At 42.5% G+C, this 27,256-nt stretch overlaps 1 protein-coding gene across 6 annotated transcripts in view; it reads left to right on the forward strand.

Moving 5' to 3' along the window:
- Window positions 1-27,256, forward strand: part of RAE1 (ribonucleic acid export 1) — a 601,382-nt gene that overhangs the window by 232,900 nt on the left and 341,226 nt on the right. For all 6 annotated transcript variants that reach the window (XM_044090053.1, XM_044090055.1, XM_044090052.1 and 3 more), the window contains 3 exons: window positions 7,704-7,811; window positions 24,769-24,875; window positions 24,960-25,035. In XM_044090053.1, the coding sequence (XP_043945988.1) occupies window positions 7,704-7,811; window positions 24,769-24,875; window positions 24,960-25,035 (291 nt within the window). The remainder of the gene's footprint in view (window positions 1-7,703; window positions 7,812-24,768; window positions 24,876-24,959; window positions 25,036-27,256) is intronic.

The following is a 27,256-nucleotide window of genomic DNA, read 5'->3' on the forward strand; positions in this document are numbered from 1 at the left end:
ATCCTAGCCAAACCCCAGTCTTCTTGACTGCCACCACACTTTTCTTCAGCTTTGGGAATCGACCCAAATGTGATGACTGCAACAGTGAAGTTGTGTACACTTACCATAAATGTAGATGTTCGAGTGTATTCACTGTTGCAGTCCTGGTTTCCCTCCCTCCATCCCCCTTGTCTTCTCTCTCTCTCTCTCTCTCTCTCTCTGTGTCTCTCTCTCTCTCTGTTATTATTAGAGAATGAGCAATTATGAATAGCCACTAGGAAGTGGCATTATGTATTGATTATTTATTTAATGCTCCTGAGCATTCATTTGTTAATTTCACTGATGAAGGCAATTTGATGCTGAAACCAGTCTGATTCTAGTCTGGTGGTGTATCTATATACTACCATTTTGGAGCTGTCGCAATAAATATATTTTTGTTTCATTATTTGGTGCTGGACGTTTTTTGTTTTTGAGTTACATTGTTTGGCCATTGCACCTTCCGTACTTGCAGTTTCTGACTTTTAGATTTCCTCTGATAACCCTTCCCAAGAGGAATCCGTGTTTCTGGAGGCTTTTGGGTCTGATTTGTTTACCTCCTGGGTGACTCTGCCCACCAATGAGGTTATAGATTTGGTCTCTCAGCGGGAGTGGAAGGATCCAAACACCATTGACCCTACACCCATGAGACCATACAAAATCCTTGCACCACCAAAGACTATCCACACTGGAGTAAAGGAATACCTGTTGATGCCATGGTTGTTGATTTGCCACAAGAAAAAAGCTAACAGAACAGAGTTCCTCTGTTCACCTCCCTAACAGAGTCTAGGGCTCTGGTCAGATTAAGGAAGCTTGTTTATGCTTCAGAAACCTTCGCTCTTAGGTCAGTAAATTGTCTGGCACATTTTACCAGACTTTGAGAGATTTGATTAAAGGACCTTACCAAATATCTTTCCAGGTCCATTTCTTCTGAGGAAGGGAATGCCATTTCCTGTCAGTTGGATACCCTTCAATCTATTTCCAGTTCGTCCATGAGGTTGATGTCTCATGCTGCTGACGATTCCTCAGTGGTGGTGCATTCAGGCATCTCCATTAGGAGACGTACCTGGATGCGCTTGTGTGATTTTGCATAATCCTTCAAATCTTCTTTCGTCAGTCTATCCTTTGAAACCTCATTGTTTGGCCTCAAAGTGAAAGGTGCACAAACTGTACGTGCGAACAAGAGGGAAAGACCCTGTCTACTGTGGGCATATATTTTTCTACTCCTCAGCAGTCCTTTTCTAGAAACCAGTGAGCTGATAGAAAGATGTGGTTCAAGAAATCACAGGGTCCCTTTCAAGGTACTCCCCAGGAGCAAAGGGGGGGGGGGTCTCAAACAGAAGACACCATCTCCATAACAGTGGTGGTACTCATAACAGGGATCTAGCGATTCCTTTCCAGACCGATCCTGTCAGCACTTATGAGTGAAGGCACTACTGTCTGTCTCTAGAGGCAGTCGGGGGGTCATCTATCCCTGCACCAGAGAGCCTGGCTAGATATCACAAAAGATTCATGAGTGTGGAGGGTAATATCCAGAGGATATGTAATACATTTTGACAACCCCTGCCATTAGTTCTGAAGAAAATCCCCAATGTTCCACCCAGTCAGAAGGAAGCAGCTTTTCTAGAGGTAAAAAAGCTGCTAGAAAAGAGTAATCCAAGAGATCCCCCCAAATCATAGAGTTCGTAACTTATTTAAGATTCTTTTTAGTGCCAGAAAAAGACGGGACCAATTTTGGATCTCGGCAGTCTAAATCGATTTGTTCAGTACACAAAGTTCTGGATGGTCACAGTTCAGTCCATTCTGCCATGGATGATTGGGTGTGCTCAGTAGATCTTCAAGATGTGTACTATCATATCAAAATGAACAGGCGATCCAGAAGATATCTATGCTTCTGTCTGGGAGCCAGTCATTACTAGTTCAGAGAACTGCCCTTTGCTCTCACCACAGCCCCCAGGGTGTTCACCAAGTGCATGGCAGTCATAGCAGCTCACCTAAGACGGCTGGGATTCCGAGTGTTTCTATATCTGAATGACTGGCTCCTAACTGCTCCAACCAGGCATCAACTGATTCAAGTAAGGGACTATTTACTCCAGCTCTGCTTCCCTCTGGGAATATCTGTCAATTACAACAAATCTCAGCTTACTCCAGCTCGGACTTTGGAATTCGTCTGTACTCATACAGCCACCCAAGTAGCTTCTCTTCCTCTTTCTCGGATGCAAACTATTCAATTCCAGGTCAAAATGATTGTTCAAAATTCCTCCCTCCCACCACAGCTGATACTCCAAGCCTTAGATTCTATGGCAGCAGCAATCATTCTTGTACCACCAGCCAAGTCAAAATATCTCAACCATGCAAGGATTACCTTTTCTGGTGGATTCACTCCATCCCTTTGTTATCCCCCAACCCAAGGACACAGTGACAGAAAACATCTTGTTTGAAGAGCACAGTTATTCTTATTGCCCCTTACTGGCCTCGTCAGATCTTGTTTGCCTTCCTTTGGCCTCCTCTTCTGCATCCACCCTGGATTCTGGATTCTGGATCCAGCTCCAGACCTCCTGTCTCAACCGATAGATGCGAGTCATCTGGACATATCAGGCCTCAAGTTGACTGCATGGTTTTTCCAGTTCCATTCATTTTTAGACAGCCTAGGCTCTCCTCACCAGTCTGTCACACTTTATTGTCTTCCCGTAAAGCCTTCACTAGAAACAAAATTACAAAAGTAAATGGAAGAGATTTGTTTTTGGGCCTGTGGTAAGAATTTAGATCCCTTGTATTTTATTTATTTTATTTATTTTGCATTTGTTTACCAGGAAAGTCCAACTGGACATGGATCCCATTTTCAGCGGAAAACGGGGAGAAAAGCTCCAGAAAGACTAGTAGAGCAAATACAGTAAATACAGTACACATGTTAATAAAGTACAGAGTCAAAAATTCAAGTACAGTTTCAAGGCCAAGAAAGGAACAAAATGTAAATATATTATAAGCGGTGGTGCTGCGGTAGCATTGTCACCTCACACTTAGATGTTGCCCGTTCGATTCTCAGAGCGTCTACTGTGTGACGACATGCGTGACTGGGCATTCCTTCGTTGAAGGTTGTGCGTTAGGCCCGGCAAGCCAGCACATAAAACTCTGTTGCCAATCATTAGCCGACCGGAATTCGCTGTGGCGACCCCTAACCGGGAAAAGCCGAAAGACACACACACACACCCACACACACATTGTGTTACAATAAAGAATACAGTTGAAAGGACATTTTATTCAGTTATTCGGTTACATTCATCAGTGGTTAGTACTGTAAACACACATTGAGTATAGAAAGGAGTTGTTGCAAGCTTTCATAGAAAGTTAAGGTGTGATGTGATATAATTAAGTGAAGCTACCCAGGGTCAGAACATTTACATAACCAAGAACTATGCAAGTGACACCGGAGGAGGTATTTTTGTTTTTGGTGGTCCTAATATGTACAGGGATGGTATTCCATTCTTTTGCAACAGAAATGGAAAACAAGGTGTCTCCAGAGCTATTGTTGCTTTTGCCTATGTCAGCCAGTGCTTTATTGGTGGATCTTAATAGTCATTTGTTAGAATAGATATTAAGTCCACCTTGAAAAGCAAGAACTCTATCAGGACAATCTAGAATTTGGTGGACTATTGTAAGATGGTTATATGTGAGCAGGTTGGGTAATTCTAGCCAAGATAGTTGTTTGATTGGTATGCAGTGATGTGTCCTGAATGGTGAGTCAGTAGCAAACCTAGCTATTTTATTTAGCAGGTGTTTAGTTTGTTAATGTCCGTTTGTTTAGGTTGATGAGTATGGGGGAGGCATAGAGGAGTGTGGCTACTAGGTGGGTTCTTGCAATGGTGGCTTTACTGTCATCGGTGAGGTACTTTTTGCATTTATATAGGGTTCTGAGTTTTTTATGGACTTTCTTTGTCTGTGCAATGTGCATATCAAATTTCATGTTGTGATCTTTGATAACGCCTAGAAGTTTGGTGTGTTGGGCAGCCGTGATAGGGATGTTATTGGCTGAGAATATTGTGAATGGTGGTATTGGGGTCCAAGGCTCTAGTGGGATAGAATATCATTAGCTGTGTTTTATTAGGGTTAAGTATTAGTTTAGATTTGGCTAACCAGGTTTCAACAGCGGTAAAGGACTCCTGTGTCAATTCCTGAAGTTGAGGAGTGATGGAGCAAAGCAGATTAGAGTGGAGTCATTGGTGTACTGGACTAGAGTGGCATGCCAGGTAGTTTTGTGGAGTTGGTTGATGAATATGTTGAAAAGAAGAGGTCTAAGAATGAATCCTTGGGGGGACCCCTAGTGTGACAGGTAGGAGGGGAGATAAGGATCTTGGCGATTGTTTAGATAGTCTTGAAACCACGCTAGTGTGGAGTGGTTGAGGTTTAGATCAGAGAGAGCAAAAAGGAGTTTGGGATGGGAGACAGTATTGAAGGCTTTGGAGAGATTTAGGAATACAGTGGATACTAGGTTACCATTGTTTCAATGTTAGCTTTAACAACACAGTAAGCCAATAAGGACTGTGGTAGTATTGTGATTGGGACGGAATCCATGCTGGGTGTTTAACAGTTTATTAGTGAGGAGATACTGTATTTGTGAATGTATAAGATTTTAGATAAGGGGGATAGAATGGCAGTTGGATGGTAATTGGATAGTTCCACAGAGTTACCTCCTTTGCAGAGTGGTATTATATGCAAAATTTTCCACAGAGAAGGACACGTTCTGAGTGGTTAGTGAGCATGGAGACTTGGGTAAGAGATTGCTTTGGCTGTGATCTTTAGATGTTCTTCAGGTAATTTGTCAGCGGCCAGGGTTGTGGGTTTAAGCCTATTTAGGTATTTATATATTGTGCTGGTTGGGGCAGGCTGTAAGGAGAAAAAGGTTTTGGTCTGCTGGTATGGAAGGTAGGTTTGGATGTGAAGTGGGAGAACTACTGTTGGTTAGGGCTAGGATGGATTTGAAGTGTTCGTTGAATTGGGTGGCAATATTATTGGTGGTGGTGTCAATGTTTAGAGATGGGAGTACTGGTCTTTCCTGGTTGTAGGATTTTATTAATGGTAGCCCAGAATTTTTGTGGGATATTTTGTGTTTGGTTTGAATGCCTATATAGTGGCTCCTTTTGTCTGTCCTCATTTGTGTTTTGGCTTTGTTCCTTAGATGCTGGTATGCTTGTCTATTAGTTTGAGTTTTATTTTGACGCCACGAGTCTCGTGCTTTATCTCTCTGTTTTAGCAGTAGACTGATATCTCTGGTCAGCCTTGGGAATAGTTGGATTTAGTTCTGATAGGGGCAAGATGATTTAGAATGTTTAGAAAAGTGTTCTTGAAGTAGTCTACAGCACTTTCCAATGGGAGAGATGAGTGGTCTCCAGTTGCATTAAGTGCAGATATGAAGTCATGGGTTTTGAAATTCTTTGTATACTGGATTTGTTGGAGGGTGGAGGATTTTAATAGATTCACTTGGTGCCTAATTATAAATCTGGGAAGGTAGTCACTGATGGTGTCTAGAAGGGAGCCTGATTGGTAGGATTGAGATGGTCTATTAGTAAGGATCCAGCTTAAGATGGACTCCTTTTTTTAATGCTTTATCTACCCGTGTTGTGGTTTTGAGTAGTTGAGTGAAACCTTGTAGGTTAATGTGGTTAGTGGGGTGGAGCGAGTTACAGGAGGACCAGTCGATATTAACATCCCCTAGTGTGATTTGTTTCTTGGGAAAATGTTTGGGATGTCCAGTCTAGAATATATTCTACTATGTTAATGTTATTGCCAGGGGGGTGTATAGGTACCAGTTGTATGAAAATGTTTTTTTTAGTTGATTTTCAGCTTAGTGAACATAGTTTCTACATTATTGAACTTTGGTTGTCCAGTGGCTAACAATTCAATGGTCATGTTTTTGAAGAGGAGAGCAATGCCTCGCCCTCTGTTGGATAATCTGCCTTGTCTAAGAGCATTGTAACCAGGTGGAACAAAGTCATTATAATTGTTTAGTGGCTTTAGCCAGGTCTCTGTGAGCACAGATTGCAAAGGTCCTTGACTTTTTAGTTTTCAGTGAGGGTGCTAGCTCTTCAGCTTTCAGAGTACAATTAGCAGCTATTTCCATTGTTCATATTGGAGTAAATAATTCTACCGTAGCTTCCTTCAATTTGTAAAGCCTTTTTCTGAGGAATCTACGTACTTAGCCCTCCTTTAAAGGATCCTACTTCTCCTAGGGATTTAAATGCTGTTATTCAGGTCTTGACTCAACCTCCCTTTGAACCCTCTGCTAAGTTTGATCTGAAGTTTCTGTCCTAGAAAACTATTTTCTTAGTTGTCTGTCACTTCTGCCAGAAGAGTGTTTGAACTTCAAGAATTGTCTTCTAAGCCTCATTTCATTTTCCATAAGGATATGGTTTCCTTGTGGACCAGTCCTTCCTTTCTGCCAAAGGTGGTGTTGGAATCTAATATTAATCAGGTCATCAATCTCCCAATAAAATAACAACCACCACTTCGACCAATAAAAGAAAAAGGATGAAAATGGAGAAACTGGTCAACCAACTCAATTGTAAGGCTCCAACAAAGTAACTAGTAACTTTTTGTTGAAAGCAAGTGGCTTCATCATGAAAAAAAGTTACTACGCTATTGTTTTTTGCGCTGACTTTCTGATTGAGTGAAGTCGACCACTAAACTTCATTTCGGTTTTCTTTCCTAACTTTTCAAACAAAAGAGAGTGTACATTACATCTTTTCGATGTCCACACAGTTAGATTTCTTCCTTCACCGAACCAAAGACTTAAGAAAATGTGAGTAATTTTGTTTCCTTTTCTGATTCAAAATGAGGAAAACTGGTTTCTAAAATCACTTTTTGCTAAATGGTTGACTGATTTTGTATTACTTTAGTTTACGAGAAAATGGGCTTGCCTTTACCAACACCTTCAAGCGTCCATTCCACGTGGACTGTGGTGAATTCATAAGACTCTGTCAAACTTCCTTGGCTGATATTTGTGCAGCTGCAGCTTGAGCTAATCTAATCCTCATACTTTTATTGCTTATTGCAAACTGGATCCGGTCTTGACAGCAAGAGCAGCCTTTCGCTTGGCGGTGCTTCGGAATATCATTCCATACAGTCCTTGGGGTTTAGGTAGCTGGGGACTGTGTCCCAACTGTTAAGGAATGAATGAACATGACAACATCAGATACAAATGTTATGTACCCACCATTATGTTCCATCTGTGTTATTTTCATTCTTCCTGTACTCCCAACCCACCTACCCCTTCCTCCTCCTACTTTTGGAGCGATCGAAGAGGTTTGTTAGGGACCTATGTTCCTTGTTTGAGCTCCAGCTTCCATTCTTTTCAAACTCTCCACTGCTGTGTCAACCATATGGGCAGCAAACTAGATCTGAGGTATGTTAGTTGGTGGGGCATTATGAGCTTGAGAGTTCAAGTATTCTACAGTCTGGATGAAGAAGCAGCAGAGTCAGATCCGAGGATAAGATCTGAACCAAACTGTTGAGAAAGAAAGAAAATGGACAACACAGATGGAACTTTATGGTGAGTACATAACTTTTTTTCTAGCCTTTCATGAAACACTGGATGATTGTGTACAAATCGTGTTTCTTAAGCACTTTACTTCTGTCCTGTTCTGTTGTAACAGAATCAGCACTGACTATGTCTAACCTGCCATGTTTTCTAGGTATATCCTATGGCTGTAGTGGCAACAGCAGAGAGAGGTTTGATAGTTTACCAGCTTGAGAATCAGCCTTCAGAGTTTAGGAGGATAGACTCACCATTGAAACATCAGGTAATGTTCTCCTATCTTACTTGAGCAGTTTTTAAGTGCAGGTTATTTACTTTTACTTGAAATTGTTGCAGTAATATGTTAACTTCTTGCCTTTTGCTTTTTTTTTTTTTTTTTTTTTTGTAGCCTTAATCTGTTCTTCCTTTCTTGCTACATTGCATATACCTTTGTTCCACATTGTAGCTGCACACCTGAACCTTGAAATGTATATGGCTGAATTTGCAATATCTGTGACAGTCCTCAAAAAAACATTACTTGCCTCTTCCCATTTGGCAATATCTAGAGATGTCCAGATGTTAGAGGGACACAGGAGGAAGAGTATGCCACAAAAGTTGTGGACAGTGGCAGACTAATATTGCAGTGTGATCTTGAGATACTAGAATATGTCTGTGGTAACTAGGGGGTACAGTTTTCAGGAGCAGTTGGAGGTGATGTAGAGTTCTTTCACTGACAAGATTATCTTGCATCACATAAAAATGGTACTCTGTGGAAAAATAATGGCAATGGAAGGGGAGTTCCAGCATTGTGTGCCAGTATGTGTTTGCTGTGTTGCGCCTTTGATTGTCATCTAGGGGAAGGAAAATGTAAGGAACCACGATATGACACTTACTCATTATGTCTCCATGCTGTAATGTAAAGTAGCCAGAACAAAGATTCCCCCCCTCCCCAAAGTAATGCATACACTGGGGAGGGAGGAAGGAAAGAAATAGTAAACTGTAGTTTGACAACGGCCCAGTCTGTCTCCATACTGTAAAAAGCCAGCCCAATTATTTTCTTCCCTTCTCCTCACACCCATGTTGTTGTTGCTTATGGGAGAGGGTCTTTCTTCATTTTTTTTTTCTTATTTGTTTGTGGTTCTCTGCAGTCGTGTTTTTTTTTTTTTGGACTGCGTAGTAGAATTGCTTGCAGCCATTGGCACAACAAGATGCAAATAGTAATTACAGAAGAAAGTGCAAACTAATTTTGCCTGATATTTAAGGTCTGACTGACACCCCCCATTACAGAAATGTGCTTATGACACACTGGATGGTTTTGAGGTTATGGATACTGATGTGATCATTAGGAGGTTTGCATGATGCCCAGGAACACCCCATGTTAACATATTAAAGGGGCACATCTTTGATGTATTCATTAAGCAAAGTGTGTGAGAGAGACCCACTGTAGATTTATTGACAGAGCTAGTATGACTGTAATTAGGCAGTTATTTCTAACTCCTATACCTTAATGGTTTGGGTGGTTGGCTACATCCAGTAGACTTCCTTATAGAAAACAGTAGGTTATCTGACCATCATAGCAGGAGAAGCGGCCACAGTACAAGAACCCCTTAGAAGTTGTTCCTGGTAGCAGATTCCACATAGTGACCACATTGATGTTCTTCATTAAATCACTGCTGCAGTAGCCGTAGCTGTATGGGTTATATCCTGACTGGAATATAGTTGCCAGCCAGCTTTGAAAGCTTAAGAGCTCCTTCCACACCCTCAGAACGTTGACAGCTTAGGCAGGGATGGAGAACATTAGCTTTCCTGACTCCAAAGAGCACTTCACTTGTAGATGTTTTTGACATATAAATTCCCTTCTGGGACATCTAATGTGATTAATTTTACGAGTAAAACCATACTTTTCTGACAAATGTTTATTTTTTGCTAGGAATTGACATGACTTTTTTTGCAAAATGTGGCTCTTGTTAGTTTTAGTGTAAGCATTTTGTTTTTCTGAGGTTTACTCTAAATTTTATTGATGATAAAACATTTTTTGTAGGGGCCAGGGCAAATTTGTTATAATTGTCAGAGTTGTTTTGTTTTTTTTCTGGTGAAAACACTGCTTTTTTTATGCTTTAACCACTAACGACTGCTGTCATACCTGGGTTTCAAGCTCCCTTTTTGGCTTTATCTTGGAACAGCTTACTGACTTCTTAGGTTTTCCTTCCTACAGTCACAAAAAGACAATTTCCAGATAAGATTTGCTTCTTTTGCCTTAATCACAGATTGGAGACCCTACAGTGGGAATTTCTGGCTCCTCAGACCCCCATTCATCATCATCCTTGTTTCCTTCATTCTCTGTGGACTGAGGGTTAGACAAATCCTCAGTGGCTGTTGGAGTGCCCTTGCCGGGCATGGGATAACCAAATCTCTGGTGGAGAGGTTTCTACCTAAAAAAAAAAAAAGGCAAAACATTTATCTTCTCCCATCTCTGTTAATTTAGACTGGGAAGATTTATTTGCTTTAGTTCAGGCTCTTAATCCTTCTTATTCTAGATTTACTGGTTAGAGAAGAGGGAATTATTTTGCAAATTTCCAGTGATGTGGAGAGGGAATTGATTCTGATGGAACAAGTCTGTCTTTTCTCCTAATGCATCTGATTCTGAGACAAGTATTTCCTCTGATTTTTCTTTGGAAAAATGTTCCTTTCCTGAAACCATATCTAGGATGAACCAGTTGTTTCAGTGGGAACATGACTTTCCAGTTTGTTTGAAAATTCTTCACTGCAACCGGAGTTTCCTCAACTTTCTGTTATTTCAGCCTTGGGGATGTTTCTATTGCTACCTGCAGCATGCCTAATAACCAGTCTGCAACCCCCAAAAAAGATTGTATAAAGTTCCTCAGATATGCATATTCTTATTTTCAAATCCCAGATCTGACCTTGCAGTGATTTCCTTGGTGAATCCCTTTACAACTAAACATTTAGTAAATGTTAACCCCCCTCGGCAAGGATGAGAAAGCTTTTGATTTTTTAGAAGTGTGGATTTCTCTGCCAGTCTTATTTTTAGGATTTTTTTTTTTAATTGTCAAGCTCATGGGCCAAAGAAGACCAATACCAGCTTCTTCACAGACTGGACTTTACACACACAAGACCGGGATTATTAGAGCTTTTGCTTGCTGTTTTTGAAAATAAGAAGAATATTATTGACAGTTTTTGTTCTTCTGAGGGCAAATCCTCTCAAAATACTCTTTCTGTTTCTCAAGTAACCAGTTTCTGATGTGTGCTTATGATTCAGCCAATGCCTTTTCCAGAGCAGCAGCTACTGGATCTTTTGTGAGAAGGTTTGCGTTATGTTCTCAGAATTTGTCAGAGAATGCTAATGCTGTAGTATTGAATTAACCCGTTGATAGGGAAGGTTGTATTTGGTCCATCTGCTGCTGAGGTCCAGAAAAAGTGTGATGAGAGAGAGGAAACTGATTTGATACAAGGGTTGACTCTAAGAAGTTTTTATCCTTTCTTCTCCAAGTTTGTAAAAGCTTTCATCCCTAACTGTGGAGCTTTTTATAAAAAGCAAAATAAACACTGTGTGCAAACTCCTGGCAAGCAGACATTCAAAAACAATGGCATGGAGGCTCCAAAAAGTGGTACTCTCTGAGAAGCCAAGTAAGTCCAACTAGTATGAATGAGTTTCAATGAATTGTACCCCCCCCCCTTCCCACCCTTGCAGTCCCCTGTAAACCTTCCCTAAAATCTCTCCATTTCTTGTGATTGGCAGCAGATAATCTCTGAAAAAACATCACACTCAGTACTCAGTGAAGAGTACAGATGGCAGTGTGGGAATCCCTTCTTCCTATTCAGGAGATTCCTCATAATCCACCATTTTTCTTCTCATATCATTCATCTGCTTACTTGATAAGTAGTACATGTTCCTGTTTCTCTGACAGGGCAATGTTTTAATTTAAGAACATTTCTGGTACCAAAGAAAGAATCCTCATGGAGGCCAGTCTTGGATAGTTCCTTTCTTAATCAGCTAAAGTCCAAAAGTTCAAAATGCTGTTCCTTTAGAACCTGTTACCAATTCCTCCTTTCAGTTTTTTGTTTACTCTAGATTTAATGGGTACTTGTATTCCTGTAGCCTCAGATTTCAAATAATTTTGTATAGTTTCCTTTGTCTGAAGTGTACTTTCATTTCTGTGCATTACTCTTTGAGTTATCCACTGCTCCAAGGGTGTTCACAAAGTGTCTAGCTGCAGTGATAAGCCAGTTTGAATACTGCACATTGTTCACATTTTTCCCATATTTAGATAACTTGCTTATCTTTGCAGTCTTTTTGAAAGTGTCGGGCATCTCTCACTTGGGCAAGGGATCTCTTTTACAGACTTGAGTTTCCAGGAAAACATTCAAAGTCTTGACTCGTTCACACAGGTTTGTATTATTTTGATGTCTCCTGGATACTTCAGTTCAGAGTTTTTCTTCCACATGAAAAAGTACATCTATATCAAGATGTATTCCTAAATTTTTCCACTCAGTCCAGGACTTCAGTTTCTCAGGACACCAGAATTCATGGAATCTTTAATTCTCATGTTTCCTCTAACCAGGCTCTGCATGAGAAAGATTCAGTCTGACCTAAAATCTCTATGGCCCCAACATCATTCTCCCCTGATGCTTCAAATTCCAGTTTTGGGATTTATAAAAAGGGAATAAAAAGTGAGCCACTTTGGTGGAGACCATTTTTTTTTCTGAAGCCATGCCTCGCTTTTTCCCTTCTGGCACCACCAAAGTCCGTAACAGGAGAGATAGATTTGGAGTTTGCTTGGACAGCTGTGTCTTTGGGGGGGGCTGTGCAGGGTCTTAGACAAACCAAAACACAAGCATGAGAGATGTTGGTAGTTAAAAATGCACTCCACTATCTCAATCATCAGTGGTCACAAATGATTACATATGTCACCTAAGATATTGCAGTTCTTGGATGAAAATGGTCTGCCAGACTAGCCCTCCTACTCGGTTATTAAAGTTTAATAAAAATAAATAAAAGGTGCAATAAAAAAATAAATAAAACTCAGATTCAGAGGAACCAAAGGTCCTCCATTTCTAGGATGGAAGCATAAAAAGCATAGTAAAATCTCCTGTTTTGTGAGGAACTGTTGGTGCTGAAGTCCACATGGACTGACCTTTTTTTTTTTTTTTTTTTTGCTTTCTCCCCAGAAACCTCTTCATTGTTGTGTAGACTAGAGGGGTGAAGAGAGCCGAGTTATCTGTTCTGTAGATTCTGTTAGTTGCCTCTTCCTCAGCTTGGAAGCATCCAGAGTTTGCTTCTCCTACGAAGACTAATTTATTTCAGCCAGCACAGGTCTGAAAGCCTGTAGATCTGTTACCACCTTACCACTTGAGTTTTTGCCACCTTACCACTTGGTTTTAGTGCACCCTAGTGGATCAGGCATGGGGAGCACAGGCAAGGCTCCAGTAAAGTCCCATACTATGATTTCTACAGTGTATGTTTACATGACCCACTGTAATTTTGATATGCTGCTATTCTGATTAGGGCAGCTGACTCAGGAATACCCGTTTGTGCTGGAATGCATGGTACCTACTCTTCTTCTTTAAGAATGAGCTTAGGTAGGCCATTTAATTAACCCCTATGGGTAAAAGTCTCCCCACAACAGCCTTTCCAGGATCTGTTTGGGGACCTTATAAAGAAAAAAAAAAAACAGCATTGACTTAGAGAGTCACTTTGGTACCTTTGGTCCCTTTCTATGTTTATGGCCACTGCAGTTCTCTTAAAAAAACACTTGTAGGATAAGAAGGGCTTTTTGAGGAGCAGTCAGTGATACCTCTGGATACTTCCCCTGGCTTTGGTGACCGAATCCTTACTGCACGACTCTCCACTGGCCAGCAGTCACTGTGTTAACTGCTATTTAGAAATGTCAGGGTAGGGGCCTGTTCTCTAAGTCAACACCAGCTTGGAGAGCCATTGCAAATGATTGTTGACTACAGACAGTCACATTTTAATGCCATTATTTCGTACCTCAGCAAGAGCTTCACTGGTTGTCCAAGCCATTTCCACTGAGTTCTTGTATCGGCTTCAGAGTCTCCATCACAAAGGGAAAAATGGGTCCTTTTCCTCTTTACTTTAAAGAGGATGGAGGAGGCTTTTCTCTTGTCTAGGACCACAGCAGCTTCAATAAGGTCAGCTAATCATCTCTTTAGGACCACAGCGATTTCAGTAAGGTCAGTTTATTTCCAGTCTAGAACCACAGCAGCTTTAATAAGGTCAGTTCATCAAATTTCAGACAGTGATTTTTCCAAGTGGGTCATAGTTGTGCTAGCACACAGTGCTTGGATGGCACATCTGGACACGCAGCACACCGTAAGGCAGATTTTGTTTTTTTTAAATGCATTTATTGATCTTTACTTTGCAGTGCACTGATCTAAAGTTTGGTTTCTCCTCTTCCTCCTAATTCATTTACAGTGGTGCTAGCCATGCCTTGTAGGAGTGGGAATTTTATGCCTAAAATGAATGGCTTCTGGTGATCCCTTCTTAAGACTCCATAGTAGCATCCCTTATATGGGCAGTTGTAGACTGTGAGGAGTCCCATTGTGGGAAAAATCCTCTGAGCTTGACTCAGAGGATTGCCTTCATTGGGTTTTAGTTTGACACTGAGCAGTGTTTTTCGGGGATTCTGGCGTGTAGCTCGCAAGACATTTCCCTGCGAGCTACATCACCGAAACCATTTGGCTGCAGCAGCAATATGCCGTAGAGCAATACGGCTGAATAGCATAGCTGCTGCAGCTGTACACTATGCACAGTAATTCTACAACTGGTGGCGATCCTTACAGACAGCTGCCTGGCCGTATTCTAGCAGGGACGGCCGTACTAGATGTGTACCAAGTTCGGTATTTTCATGCAAAGAATGCATTTGTTGTATTTATTTATTTTATTGTCAGACAATAAAATAAATAAATAATACAGTAAATGCATTCCTTACATGAAAATACAGAACTTGGTATACATCTAGTATGGCCTTCCCTGCTAGAATACGGCTGGGCAGCTGTCTGTAAAGATCACCACCAGTTGTAGAATTACTGTGCATAGTGTACAGCTGCAGCGGCTATTCAGCCGTATTGCTCTACGGCAAATTGCTGCTGCAGCAAATTGGTTTCGGCGATGTAGCTCGCCCGGAAATGTCTTGCAAGCTACACACCGGAACCCGTTTTTTCAGCCTAGAATATGGGGAGAACCCTGCAAGTTGGTGCTTTTGGCAGTCTAAGGATGCAATAGAGGGCCCGAGCTCTGGATGTGTCGTGCCTCTTGGGCCTTACTACAGCCATGATCTGCACAGTTCCATTTGCACACAAAGTTGTTGCACTCTCATAGGCTTTCATTCAGTTTTAGATACTTGCTATTGGAGTTTCAGTGGTGGACTTCTATTTTTTTTTTCTATTAGCCTCATTGTGAACCTTGCCTTCTTGCTGCAGAACCTGTTTCATGTTATGATTACATATATTTTTGTGTAGCAAGTCAGATGTTCCACCCGGACTTCCTGGTTCAGGTTAGCAGGTCTTTCGGGAGCTTGGTTCTCCCCATGATCATTAAGGCCAGTGTTACTTGATATAAAAGCACTGGAAAGGAAACTGAGATGAGAGCCCTTTCTTCTCTCAGATAGCTAGGCCATGGTGTACTACACAGAGGAGTACAAACTCGTACCACCCCCTTCATACTTTGGGTTGATGTGGGTCTTGCACTGGCCCATAGATAAGGGCACCATATTGAGAAGCCATTTACATCCTAGTGACACTTAATGTGCTGTTTGACTGCTGACATAGTGCCAACTTTCACCTAAAGCTGAGAATTCTGAAAAACGCCTTTTTCTAGTGAATGATTTCTAGGGAATCTTTTTCTGTTTCTTGAGTCTTGACCGTGCTGAAAATTCTCTGCTACTGTGTGCGTCAGATCTTTTGCAATAATTTGCAGTTGTAGTACCACTTTATGGTAAGTCTACCAGATTTGTGGAGTTGAAAGACTTACAGAAGTTGAAGTCTGTCTCTGTTCCTGGCTAGCACAGAAAAAGGAGGCATCATAACAGTTGGACTTTGTGGCAGGAAAATCCCTACATCCAAGAAACCTCATAGAAATGAACACTGAAAAGGGCACATTACCTGAAGAAAATGAGACTAAAGAATGTAAGGCTGCCTCCACCCCCCCCCCCATCTAAGTTTTTTGGTGCTGTATCTGGTGGTGCAGTTTCCCACCCCCCATGCCTGGCACCTGCTTACGTTTGCTCAACCACTTTGGATAAAGACATGGCAGCAACTTTGCAACATGTTCTACTAGATGCTGAATCCTTCATACTAGAGAACTTCAGATATGAAAGCTGCTTTCACTTGAGCGGCAGTGTCTGACATTTTCATGGGAATAATTGCTCCAAGCAGTAAAATGGATTGGTTCTGCTGTCTGTTACAATGCACAATACCAACTTTGGGGACAAAGCTACTGTGTGCCCTACAGAAGAGGGTCACTGGGGACAGATCTGCTATCTCTCCCTTTCAAAAAGGTCCAGGCAGCGAAGTCATTGGCTCCATACTGCTGCTTTTTCCTGAAAACCCATGTGTGTGAACAGCACATGCTTGCTGTGTTGCAGGTCTTAAAGTTCTCAGTAGTGCCACCTGGAATCCCACTTTTTCAACACAACTTTGGCTTGCTAGACTTTAAGAATATAGCTGAAGAGCTTTTTGCACTATGGTAATACTCAAAACAAGTTTCCACCCATCCGTCATCCTCAGGTACACCACTCGTATAAAGAAAAATGTTATTTCTCCACAGAATCTGATTCTCCCTCAGAAGATGAGGAAGACTTATAACTCATAGGATACATCTAGAAGATGAATGTAACAAAGATAATGTGAATGCTTTATCCTTCAGGCTTGCTGCCTCTGAATTTTCATTTCGTATAGTAGTCCAAGGAGATGTATGATAGAAAAAGACAGGCGCCTGGACCTTGTTGAGCGTAATCTCACTGCAGTACATACAATGTTTGTGGCTTTTGAAGATGCCTTTTTTGACAGCTTCATTTGAAGCTGGGCTCCACAACCTCCTATTTTCAAAAAATGCAGGGTCCAGCAGACCTCACATTACCTATAGAAGAATCTAATGGTGGATCTCTTGGTTTTCTGTTAATGTTGTTGAGAGTTCTAAGTTAGCTGAAGTCCCCCATCCCCATCCTGTACCTTTCCAAATAACAGAAAATAGGTTTAGAAGAAAATCCACAGAGTTGTTACCCTTGCTTTCAGGGCTGTCAGTAGCCAGACCCATGTGGCAAAATGTCAACTCAATATACTGAAGTAAGTTGATCACCATCTAGCATCAGGTCAAGGATAAGACTCTAAAGGTACAAATGCCTGCATCGGTCTATACAGCACAGAAGGCGGGCAGACATGTTGTAAAAGGTGTCTGTGATGGAAAACAAACAGTGTTACTAATACTCTGACCACTGCATGAAGAGTATATTGAGTTGCAAGCTCTTACAATGGGTCAGCTGTATCTCATTTTCCATAAAGATAGGATTTCCATTTAAAAAACTGATCTTTTATTTATGCATAAGGCAGTGTCTGAGTTTCCTTAAGCCAAGCTGTCCATTTCCCTGTCTTCATTCCAGAACCTAAAAATGAGGGAGAAGGGATCATCTGCATCTTGGATGTCCACAGGCAACTCTGGGAAATGTTAACTAAATCTTTCAGACACTCTAATCCGATATTGATTTTTTGTGAAGATCAGAAAAAAAGGATAACCTGTGTCAAAACAGACCATTTCCAAATGGTCTCTTGCTGTTACCATTTGTTATACCCACCATAACACCACCATTCCAGGCATGGTCAAGGCTCATTCTACTTGAGCTTGTGCTTCATCTGTGACCTTTTGGAAAGGGTTATATTCTGGAAGTGCTCTAGAAGCACCAACTTGGTCCTGTTTGCACATTTTTCCAAGGCACTTTAAATTAGGGTTCTTCCCTAGGTTTAGAGCAGTCTTTGCTAGAATAATTCTGTAGGAGCTCCTGGACTCTTCTCTCTCCTCCTTCTAGTTAGTCTAAGTTATGGTAGCCTACCCATATAGCTAAGGCTACTGCAGCAGTGATCTGTATGATAAACATAATGCGGTTGTGTAAGTAAACTTACCGTAACAGTAGATATTTGAATAATTACTGTTGCAGTAGCCACTCCTTCCCTACATCCTGATTTTGTATGCCTTTTATGCCAAGATGTAGTCCTTCATTTTATTAGCATTGTCCTTGTCAGGGCTTTAGCCTATCCCTCTGTGTTGGCATGAAAGCTCTGAGGGACTTGGCAATGAAACATGACTTTTTAGTCAGCTTAGCGTGGGCTAACTTAACTGGGTGTGTGAGGAAGGTGCCTTCAAAGCTTTGGAAGCTGGGCCAGCTGTTGTATCCTTAACAGATTGCAACTCGTATAGCTAAGGCTGCTGCAGCAGTGGTCATTCAAACATTTACTGTTATGCTAGGTTTACTTACACAACTGTGCTTTCTGCTTAACATATGATGTTGTGTAGTCCAATCTCACCTTCATTTTTACATATGGGTTCGGAGCTGATCCTCGGCTCTGACTTGGCCAATTTACAAGCTCGAAGACTTCTAGTTGGCTCATGGCTAAGCAGGTATCCCATAGTGCACCAGTACAAACCCCAGATCTCCTTTGCCGTGTCAACGAGTTTGGTTGTGCTTCTCTTAGCTCTAGCTAAGTGTTAAAATTCTTGTATTTAAATTTTGTATTACAGCTATTACGGTGTTGTAAGGTGATATTATCTTAGGCAGTAGTGTTGTTTGCCCTTTTTGGTGCATTCTTAGTTTAAACTTTTTGTTAGTTTGGTATCCTGTGTGCCAGTTTAGAGTTCTTGTAGGCGCCGTTGCGCTTTTTTCCTTATTTAGCTTGTTAGTTTGTGGTGGTTTTCTGCTGATAGTTAACAGGGGCTCCTGTTATTCTGTTGTCTTTCTAGACCATTATTGGCAGCTTGTTTCCTTAATCTGAGATTGTATTTTTGGCGGGGATCCGCTGGTTATTTGCTAAGGGTTGGAGTTCCTCCCTTAGTATGTTAGTTTTTTCTTCTAATTGTTCCATATAGTCTGTGTGTGCACGTTTCCTGGTCTGTTTAAATTAGAAGACCCAGACTAGACCCGTTTAAGTTAGAGGACCTAGTCCTCGTGGTACTTCTTTCTGTACGGCTAGGCCTGTTTTAGTTATAGGACCTAAAAATTGTTACCACATAGTTATTTACAGTTTTCTGTGTGTGTGCATTTTCTGGTCTGTTTAAATTAGAAGACCTAGTTTCTTTTCCACCGGGCTAAGCCTGTTTAAGTTAGAGGACCTAGACCTCGTGGTACTTTCTTTTGTAGGGGTAGGCCCGTTTTAGTTAGAGAACCTAGTCCTCTTCCCTTATTCTTCTTCTTCCGTGTGTGTGTGTGTGTGTGTGTGTGTGTGTGTGTGTGTGTGTGTGTGTGTGTGTGTGTGAAATGTCTAAAGAGAGTAAGGAGCACAAACCTTCGAGTTTTAAGAAGTGCATGAAATGCTCCCAAAAGATGTCTTTAACGGATGGCAACAGTAGCTGTGTCTACTGTTTAGGGGCCATCCACCTGCAGGAATCATGCTTGTTCTGCAATGTTTTCTCTCCTTGGGAGTTACAGGAGAGAAAGAACAAGCTTATACTAAAGGGTCAACTAAAACCATCTTTTGAGGAAGTTCTATCCAGCTCTTTGGCTTCCTCCAAGTCTGGCAAATCTAAGTCTTCAAAAAGGCCTTCTCCGGCGCCGGCTGGTGTCTCGGAGCCGCCTTCTAAACAGTCAGAATTTGCTTCCTCGACTCCACTGCCTTCAGAGCCAAAGGAGAGCACTATTGTGGTGTCAGAGTCTGTTCCAAATGTTTCGGAGACTATCTCTGAACCAATTGAATCAGCAATTGAATCTGCTTCTCGGAGCCGGGCTGTGGATTCCCTACCAGTTTCCGTATTACTAAAGTCTCCAGTGCCCCCTAGATCAAGATCAACTACTGTGTCTTCCAGAAGCCTTTCGGAAGAAGATGTGGAGAGGGTAGTGTTGAGACTCCTGAAGTCGTCTGCCTTACCAAAATTATTGTTGGCTCCAACACAGTCTGCTCCGGAGCCACTCGATCCAGCTTTGCCCTTGTCTGCTATTCCCCCTCCGAGCCATGTTGGCCCTTCAGAGTGAGAGTTCTTGGTGCCACCGGAGGTACTATCGGTTCCAGCTCCCTTTGGCGCTGCTTTGGAGCCGGGTTCGGCTCTGACACGCCTGGTGCCTTCCGTTGTGTCCAGGGGCCAAAGCTCTCCTGTCTGTGCCAACAGGGAGGGTTTGAATCGATCTTCTTCGGTTCCGAGCCTTCCTCTCGGTGCATCGGCCAGGGTGAGCTCAGACCCTGCATCTATCTCTATGCCGACGGCTCTGGTGTCAACCTTTGTCTCTTCGAAGCGGGGAGGTCTTCGGAGCCAGAGAGTTTGGCGTATGAGATGATGAGTAGCATACTGTCTCATTCTCCAGCCCCTACCAGTGGTACCAGCACTCTTCCCCCGAGAGCACCCACTTCGGTCTCAGCCGCTACTCTCTCCAGAGATGGCAGAGACCATCAGCTGGTGGCCCCCATACTTCCGAGGCCTCCCCGGAAGAGGCTATGTAAGAGGAAGCATATTGACTCCCAGGATGAGTCCTTGACATCGGACACTGACCTCGAGGAGTCTGAAGGATCCCCCAAGTCGTCCTCTAATGATTTCTCCTTCGTGGACATCTTGGAGATTCTTAAGCAGAGGTGCGACTGGCCCACTGTCAACCCTTCTGATGAGGAGTCGGTGTACCTGAAGGCTTTCAGGTCTCAACCTTCTGCCTCTTTGGTGTCTCCACCTTTTGACGAACTAATGGATCTAGTTAGTCGAAAAGTGTGGGATGCTCCTGATGCCGTGGAGCCAGTCACCAGGAGACCCAATAAGTTTCTGTCTGCCCCAACTGGTAAAGAGTTTTTGTCTAAGGGCGTTCCCATAGATGCCATGGTGGAGGTGGCGGCCACAAAGAAGGAGCTGGCTTAGACTTCTTCCTCTGTTCATTCGCCAAATAAGGATTCTCGACAGATGGACAGATTTGGGAAGCGTATCTTCAGTTCAGCAACATTTACCCTTCGATCGTTGAACTATCTCACTCACTTCCCGAGATTACAGAGGGATCTCCTCAAGGAGTTAGGAGATTCTATACAAGGTGCATGTACTGAGGGAGTCCCTGACAAAATCTCTGCTCAGTTGTCCACCTTAAATTCTATAGTTAACTCCTCCATGCGGCTTATCTCTTATGTGGCTGATGGAACGAGTAGAGCAGCAGGTTCAGGAGTTGCCCTGAGGCGTCACTCCTGGATGCGCTTGTGTAATTTTGCAGAACCATTCAAGTCTACTTTCACCAACGCCCCCTTTGATGGTTCCTCATTGTTTGGTTCCAAGGTGAAGGACACACTCACTCAGTGTGAGCAAGAAGGAAAGACGCTTTTTGCCGTGGGAGTACGTTTTACTGTTCCCTCTTGACCATACCCCAAAGGTCAAAGGGGCGGTAAAATGTGGTTCAAAAAGTCCCAGAGGGTCTTTCTGGACACACGGGGTGAATCCTCCTCCAGAGGCAGAGGAGAAATGGGAGACATCGCCCTAGAGGCAGGGGCGGTAAGCAGTACCAGCAATGCCATGATTCCTTTCGGGGACGGCCTTATCAGCGCTCCTGATGGGAGGCCCGACTGCGTTCTCTGGGGTTGCATTTCTTTGTATCCAGAAGCCTGGCTAAATATCACATCAAGTGGGTACAAAGAGTTGTTACCAGAGGCTATATCATACCCTTTTCCCTTCCACCGTTTGTTCCCAAGAAGATCCCAGATGTACCACCCAATCACAGGGATCAGGCAACTGTGGAGATCAACAAGTTGCTTTTAAAAAGAGTCATCCAGTCCATCCCAGCAGACCAGATAGGATCCGGAACTTGCTCCAGGTTCTTTTTAGTACCAAAACGAACCGGAGATTGGAGGCCAATATTGGACCTCCGCAGGTTAAACGAATCTGTGAAGGACTAGTTTCGGATGGTAACTCTGCAGTCAATACTCCCATTGTTAGGGAAAGACTATTGGATGTGCTTTCTAGATCTCCAAGACGCCTACTACCATATAAAAATAGACAAGGCGTCCAGGAGCCATCTACGCTTCCGGCTGGGAGCCAGTCATTATCAGTTTCGTGCTCTGCCCTTTGGTCTCACAACAGCCCCCGTGTGTTCACCAAATGCATGACAGTAGTGACAGCTCACCCGAGACATCAAGGATTCCAGGTGTTTCCGTATTTGGACGACTGGCTCCTGACCGCCCCCACCAGGCATCTACTCTTCCAAAACAGAGACGCCACTATTCAACTTTGTGCTCAGTTAGGGATCTCCATAAATTGGGAAAAATCTGCATTATTGCCCTCTCAGTCTGTGATTTTTATAGGTGCAGAGGTAGACACAGCGAACATGACGGCTCATCTCCCCGCCGACAGGGCACAAAACTTAATCTTTCAAAGTTCTTCAGCTCCTTGGGACTATGGATTCCACCATTCTATTAGTACCATTAGCCAGGTTGCACATGAGAATTCTCCAGTGGCTTCTGTCTTCCCAATGGTCCTTCCAATATCTCCCGCTGAGTCATCCTATCCTGCTGACGGAATCATGCAAGAAGGACATTCTTTGGTGGATAGCTCCCAACCAGTTGATCACGGGTGCTCCCTTTGTTCCTGCCCAACCCATTGCCACTGTGACCACGGATGCCTCCCAGATCGGGTGGGGGGGCATTATCGCGGCAGGACTGTCCAAGGCACATGGCAAGAACATGAGGCTCACCTGCATATCAATGTTCTGGAGGATAAGGGTGGTGCTCCTGGCATTGCAAGCACTTCAAGACCTTCTTCCTCTCGGGACTATTGCGATACAATTAGACAGCATGTTGATAGTTTGGTACATCAACAAACAGGGTAGTACCAGATCTTACCCATTCTGTCGAGAGGCCATGCAAGTTTGGGAATGGGCAAATTCTTCCCAGCGCTTTCTGGTTGCAACACACATTCTAGGTACGACCAATGCGGTAGCTGACAAGCTCAGTCAGGTGATCCTACTGCCTCACGAGTGGTCTCTGAAACAGGAAACAGCGGAACAGATTTTCTGCAAATGGAGACAGCCTTGCTGTGACCTCTTTGCCAGCCCAGTCAATACCAAATGCAGCAGCTATTTTTCCCTCATTCCCCCTCCGGGGGGAGACACCCGAGACACTCTGGCTCATGATTGGCCCATGGGACATCTGTATGCTTTTCCTCCATTTTCTCTCATTTCCAAAGTGATTCAGAAAGCCAGTCGGCTGGGAAGCAAGTTGATCCTCATTGCTCCTTACTGCACTCATCAGGCCTGGTTCCCTTTTCTCGAGTCTCTTCTCCTGGACGATCCTTGGATCCTGGACCCAGCTCCCATATCTGTTGACTCACATGTCAGGTTCACTACATCCCTCAATCCACACCCTCAGGTTGACAGCGTGGCTGCTCCAGCTCCATCCCTAGTCAGGCTTCATGATGTGTCATCCTCAGTATCACATATTCTTATGTCCTCCCATAAACCTTCAACTAGGAGGCTGTATGGCAGTAAATGGAAGAGATTTTCTATTTGGGCATAGAAAATGAATGTAGATCCCTACACTGCTTCTATCCCTGTGATGTTGGAATTTCTCTCTGAGCTTTTTCAACAAGGAGCTGCCGCCACCACTGTCAGAGTCCACTTGGTGGTGATCCCTCATTTTCACTTAGGGTTTCCAGATAATTTAATGTCTCATAAGCTATGCAAGACCTTTTTTAAAGGAGTCACTCTTTTGAGACAACCACTGCAAGAACCTGTGGCTTCTTGGGATTTAAATTTTGTCTTGTCCAAACTGACTTCTCCCCCGTTTGAACCTTCTCACTCATCTTCATTGAAAGTTTTGTCTTAGAAGACTTTGTTTTTGGTAGCTATTACATCAGCTAGACTGGTATCGGAGCTACAAGCCTTGTCTGTTAAGTCATTTTATTTTATCTTTCACAAGGACAGGGTGTTACTGCCTACTAATCCCTCCTTTATCCCCAAAGTTTGTTCCCCTGCTACCTTAAATCGGTCCATAGAACTCCCAGTTTTCTTCCCTAATCACTGTAATGCAGCTGAATACCATTTTCATCAGCTGGACGTTCATAGACAACTATGTTTTTATTTACAGCAGACCAAGGAATTTAGGAAATCAGATCAACTATTCATTTCCTTTTCTGACTCCAGATTGGGCTTACCAGTTTCTAAAGTGACACTATCTAACTGGATTTCCAGTTGCATAGCCTTTACATACAGTTCGGAGGGCAGACCTTTACCCTGCAGGATCAAGGCTCATTCTACCAGGTCACTGTCTACCTCTGCAGCCTTTCATGCCAGGGTCCCACTTGATAATATTTGTGCAGCAGCTATGTGGGCTAACCCTCACGCTTTTATTACACATTGCAAATTGGATTTAGCTTCCAGGGGTAGAGCATCCTTTGGCTCCACTGTGCTTAGGAGTATTTTCCAGTGAGCCACCCAAGAATAAGGTGCTAGGGATGCTGTCCCATATGTAAAAATGAAGGTGAGATTGGACTACACAACATAAAGAAGTTGTGTACTCACCATAACGTTCCATGTTGGCAGTGCATCTCACCCTTCATTTTTACCAACCCGCCCTCCTGCCCCCATCCTGGAAGATCTGGAGATAACAATAATAATAATTATTTGGTTATCTTTGGTTGGAGACCCTTTAGTATTGTTTTGTCTGTTATGTTTTTTTTCTTCTAGTGAGCAGCAAACAAGATCTGGGGTTTGTACTGGTGCACTATGGGATACCTGCTTAGCCACTAGCCAACCAGAAGACTTCGAGCTTGTAAATCGGCCAAGTCGGAGCCAAGGATTGGCTCCAAACCCATATGTAATAATGAAGGGTGAGATGGACTACCAACATGGAACATTATGGTGAGTACATAACTTCTTTTTATACAGTATAACCCCTCCACCTGTCAAAATACGAAGGGGGCCTATTTTTAGTAGGTATTTGTTCTATTTTGACTTGCATTTTATTTTATGTACAGAGTTGTGCTTTTTAATAACTACAGTTTGTATCCGTATATGTGCTAATTGCCTTTTTTTCTCTCTCATGTACAACAGCATCGATGTGTTGCCATCTTTAAAGATAAACAAAACAAGCCAACTGGATTTGCACTTGGTAGTATTGAAGGAAGAGTAGCTATCCATTACATAAACCCTCCAAATCCGTGAGTATAAAGCAATTACCTTGTCAAGTCACAGTTTCATTTACATTTTGCAGTGTTGCTGATATCTTTCTTTTTAATCCAAAGCACCAAAGACAACTTCACATTCAAGTGCCATCGCTCTAATGGAACAAATACATCAACACCCCAAGACATTTACGCTGTGAGTATTTAAATAAAATGTATTTTATTATATTGCGTCCCTTTCTAGCAAGTGGTGTCCAGTTGTCTTCTGTCAAAAGTCTGTTTCTGTAAATCATCAGCTGGTATTGAAGCAAGGCATTTGGCTGTGACCTGGCTTCAATTTAAGTACTTCAGTCCCAGCTGACTGGTCAGGGAGAGGACTTGTGAGGTGTATTGCCAGCTTTCTTCTGTCAGAATAGGGATGAAAGGGGGTGAGTTTCTGCTGTTTATTCTAACAGTGACCATCACTGAGGAGAGCAACATCAGAGTCTTGTTCTAATGCCTACCCAATGTCATATTTATAAGTATTATGTGCAACTGTGGTGGGCATGAGGGAGTTTGTAAGAATACAGAAAAAAATTTGCCGTTCTCCATATGTTCCTTCACCTGTTGCTTCTCTCCCCATGAAGTGGATGTGGAAGTTACTGGGGATGGAATTATGTGCACTTACTTGGAAGCCAAAGGTCAGCAGTGATGAGGGTATCCCAAGAATGTTGGGAAAGGTTACTTTTTTCTAATACCTTTACTTGAATTATCTTTTACGATATAGGCAAATATACATTGTATACAAGAAAACAAAGCATATTAACATGATCAGGTACAGGCATTATACATAATGTTTTTTGTATAGCTGTCAGTCCAGCGTTATATAAATTGCTCAATTTCTGCCTTCCCTTAAATTTCACTCCTCCTTCAAAACATTCTGTATGTATTGTTCCCGCACTTCATGCTTTTCTATGTAATTTGCAGCAACCATTTTCTAAAGATTACACTTCAATTTCTGTGGTCTCGGTTACAGTATTCAGTACTTCCAATACAGTTGGTATAGTCTTTGCTTTCCATTTTCTACTAATAACATTTTTCCAGACACCAGAATTAAACTTAACAAGGCCTTACTATGATTATGCAATTCAGATCCTCTATAGCAGCTCAAAAAATTAATTTTCTTAGTTGCACCCATTTGCTTACCCAATATTTATGACAGAGTACTCTAGGAAACTTTTGTTCTCAGTTGCGTCTTTATTTTCTATCACACACCTATAACATTTGCTATCTACTTGAGGAAGAATTCTTTGGAGTCTGCTTGGTGTAGAAACATACCTATGCAAACAATTCCAGGCAAAAACCTATATCTTCTAGACTTTGTGGCGTACTTGAGAGCCGTACATATGTCCTCCCATTGTTTCCTTGTGAAATGCTTATCCACTATCCCTTCCCAATCTTTCCTAACCTTCTCTGATTCATTCTTTTAGTGCAGTATTTTATATACCTAGATAATTATCCCTTTTAAACAGCAGCTTCTGTTCTATATTCAACTAAAAACTGTACCAGAGCAAGGCTTTCACTTAGGATTCTCAATATCCGGGCTTCTTTGCCAGTTCTCTCCAGTACATTCCAGCCCCCTCTTGCCTATTCTCTGTACACCTAATTGCAGTCATCCCTATCTGTGAAGTCTCTTTTCCCTGTTCCCATGCTGTCTCACTTTTTAGGATAATCTTTATGATGATGTTCTCCTTAAGGATCTGCATCCGAAATTTCACTCCCTATTTCTTGAATTTCCGATGTTATGTAGTCTAATCTCGCCTTCATTCTTACCCATGAGTTCAGAGCCAAACCTCTGCTCCAACTCGGCCATACTCTAGCTCGAAGTCTTCAATTGGCTCATGGCTAAGAGGTATCCCATCATGCAATAGGTCCATTCCCCAGATCTCGTTTGCCACTCGTAACTCTGAGTGGTCTCACTTTTGGCCGTGGCTAAGTATATTTTTTCCAGACTTTTGACTATTTGTTGCTCAAAAAAAGCTATTTTCATAGCCACTGTGTGTGGTAGTGGTGTTATACTGCCTTTGTTTTGTTTCTCTTGCTGTTTTGTGGCCTTTTGTTGGCTGTTTTTTGGTATCCCTTTCATTTCCTTTCTTCCCACGGGCTAGGGCCCATTTCAGTTAGAGGATGTAGTCCTCCCCATTGTTTGTGTGGTCCTTCTGTTTGTTTCTCCATTCTGTTAGCTTATTAGTGTTGTTGTGTCTGGCTAGTGGTGTTATCCTGCCTTTGTTTCCCCGGGCTAGGCCCGTTTAAGTTAGAAGACCTAGTCCTCCCTGCAGTCTTCTTCCCACTGGTTACTAGGCCGTTTTTAGTTGGAGGCTAGTTTCCTGCGCGGGGTTTAGTTGGGTCTTTTGTGTATATATGTTGTTTTATACCTG

This window comes from Protopterus annectens, chromosome 12.part0 (genome assembly GCF_019279795.1).
Source record: "Protopterus annectens isolate FY-2018-M chromosome 12.part0, PAN1.0, whole genome shotgun sequence".
NCBI classification, from domain to species: domain Eukaryota; kingdom Metazoa; phylum Chordata; order Ceratodontiformes; family Protopteridae; genus Protopterus; species Protopterus annectens.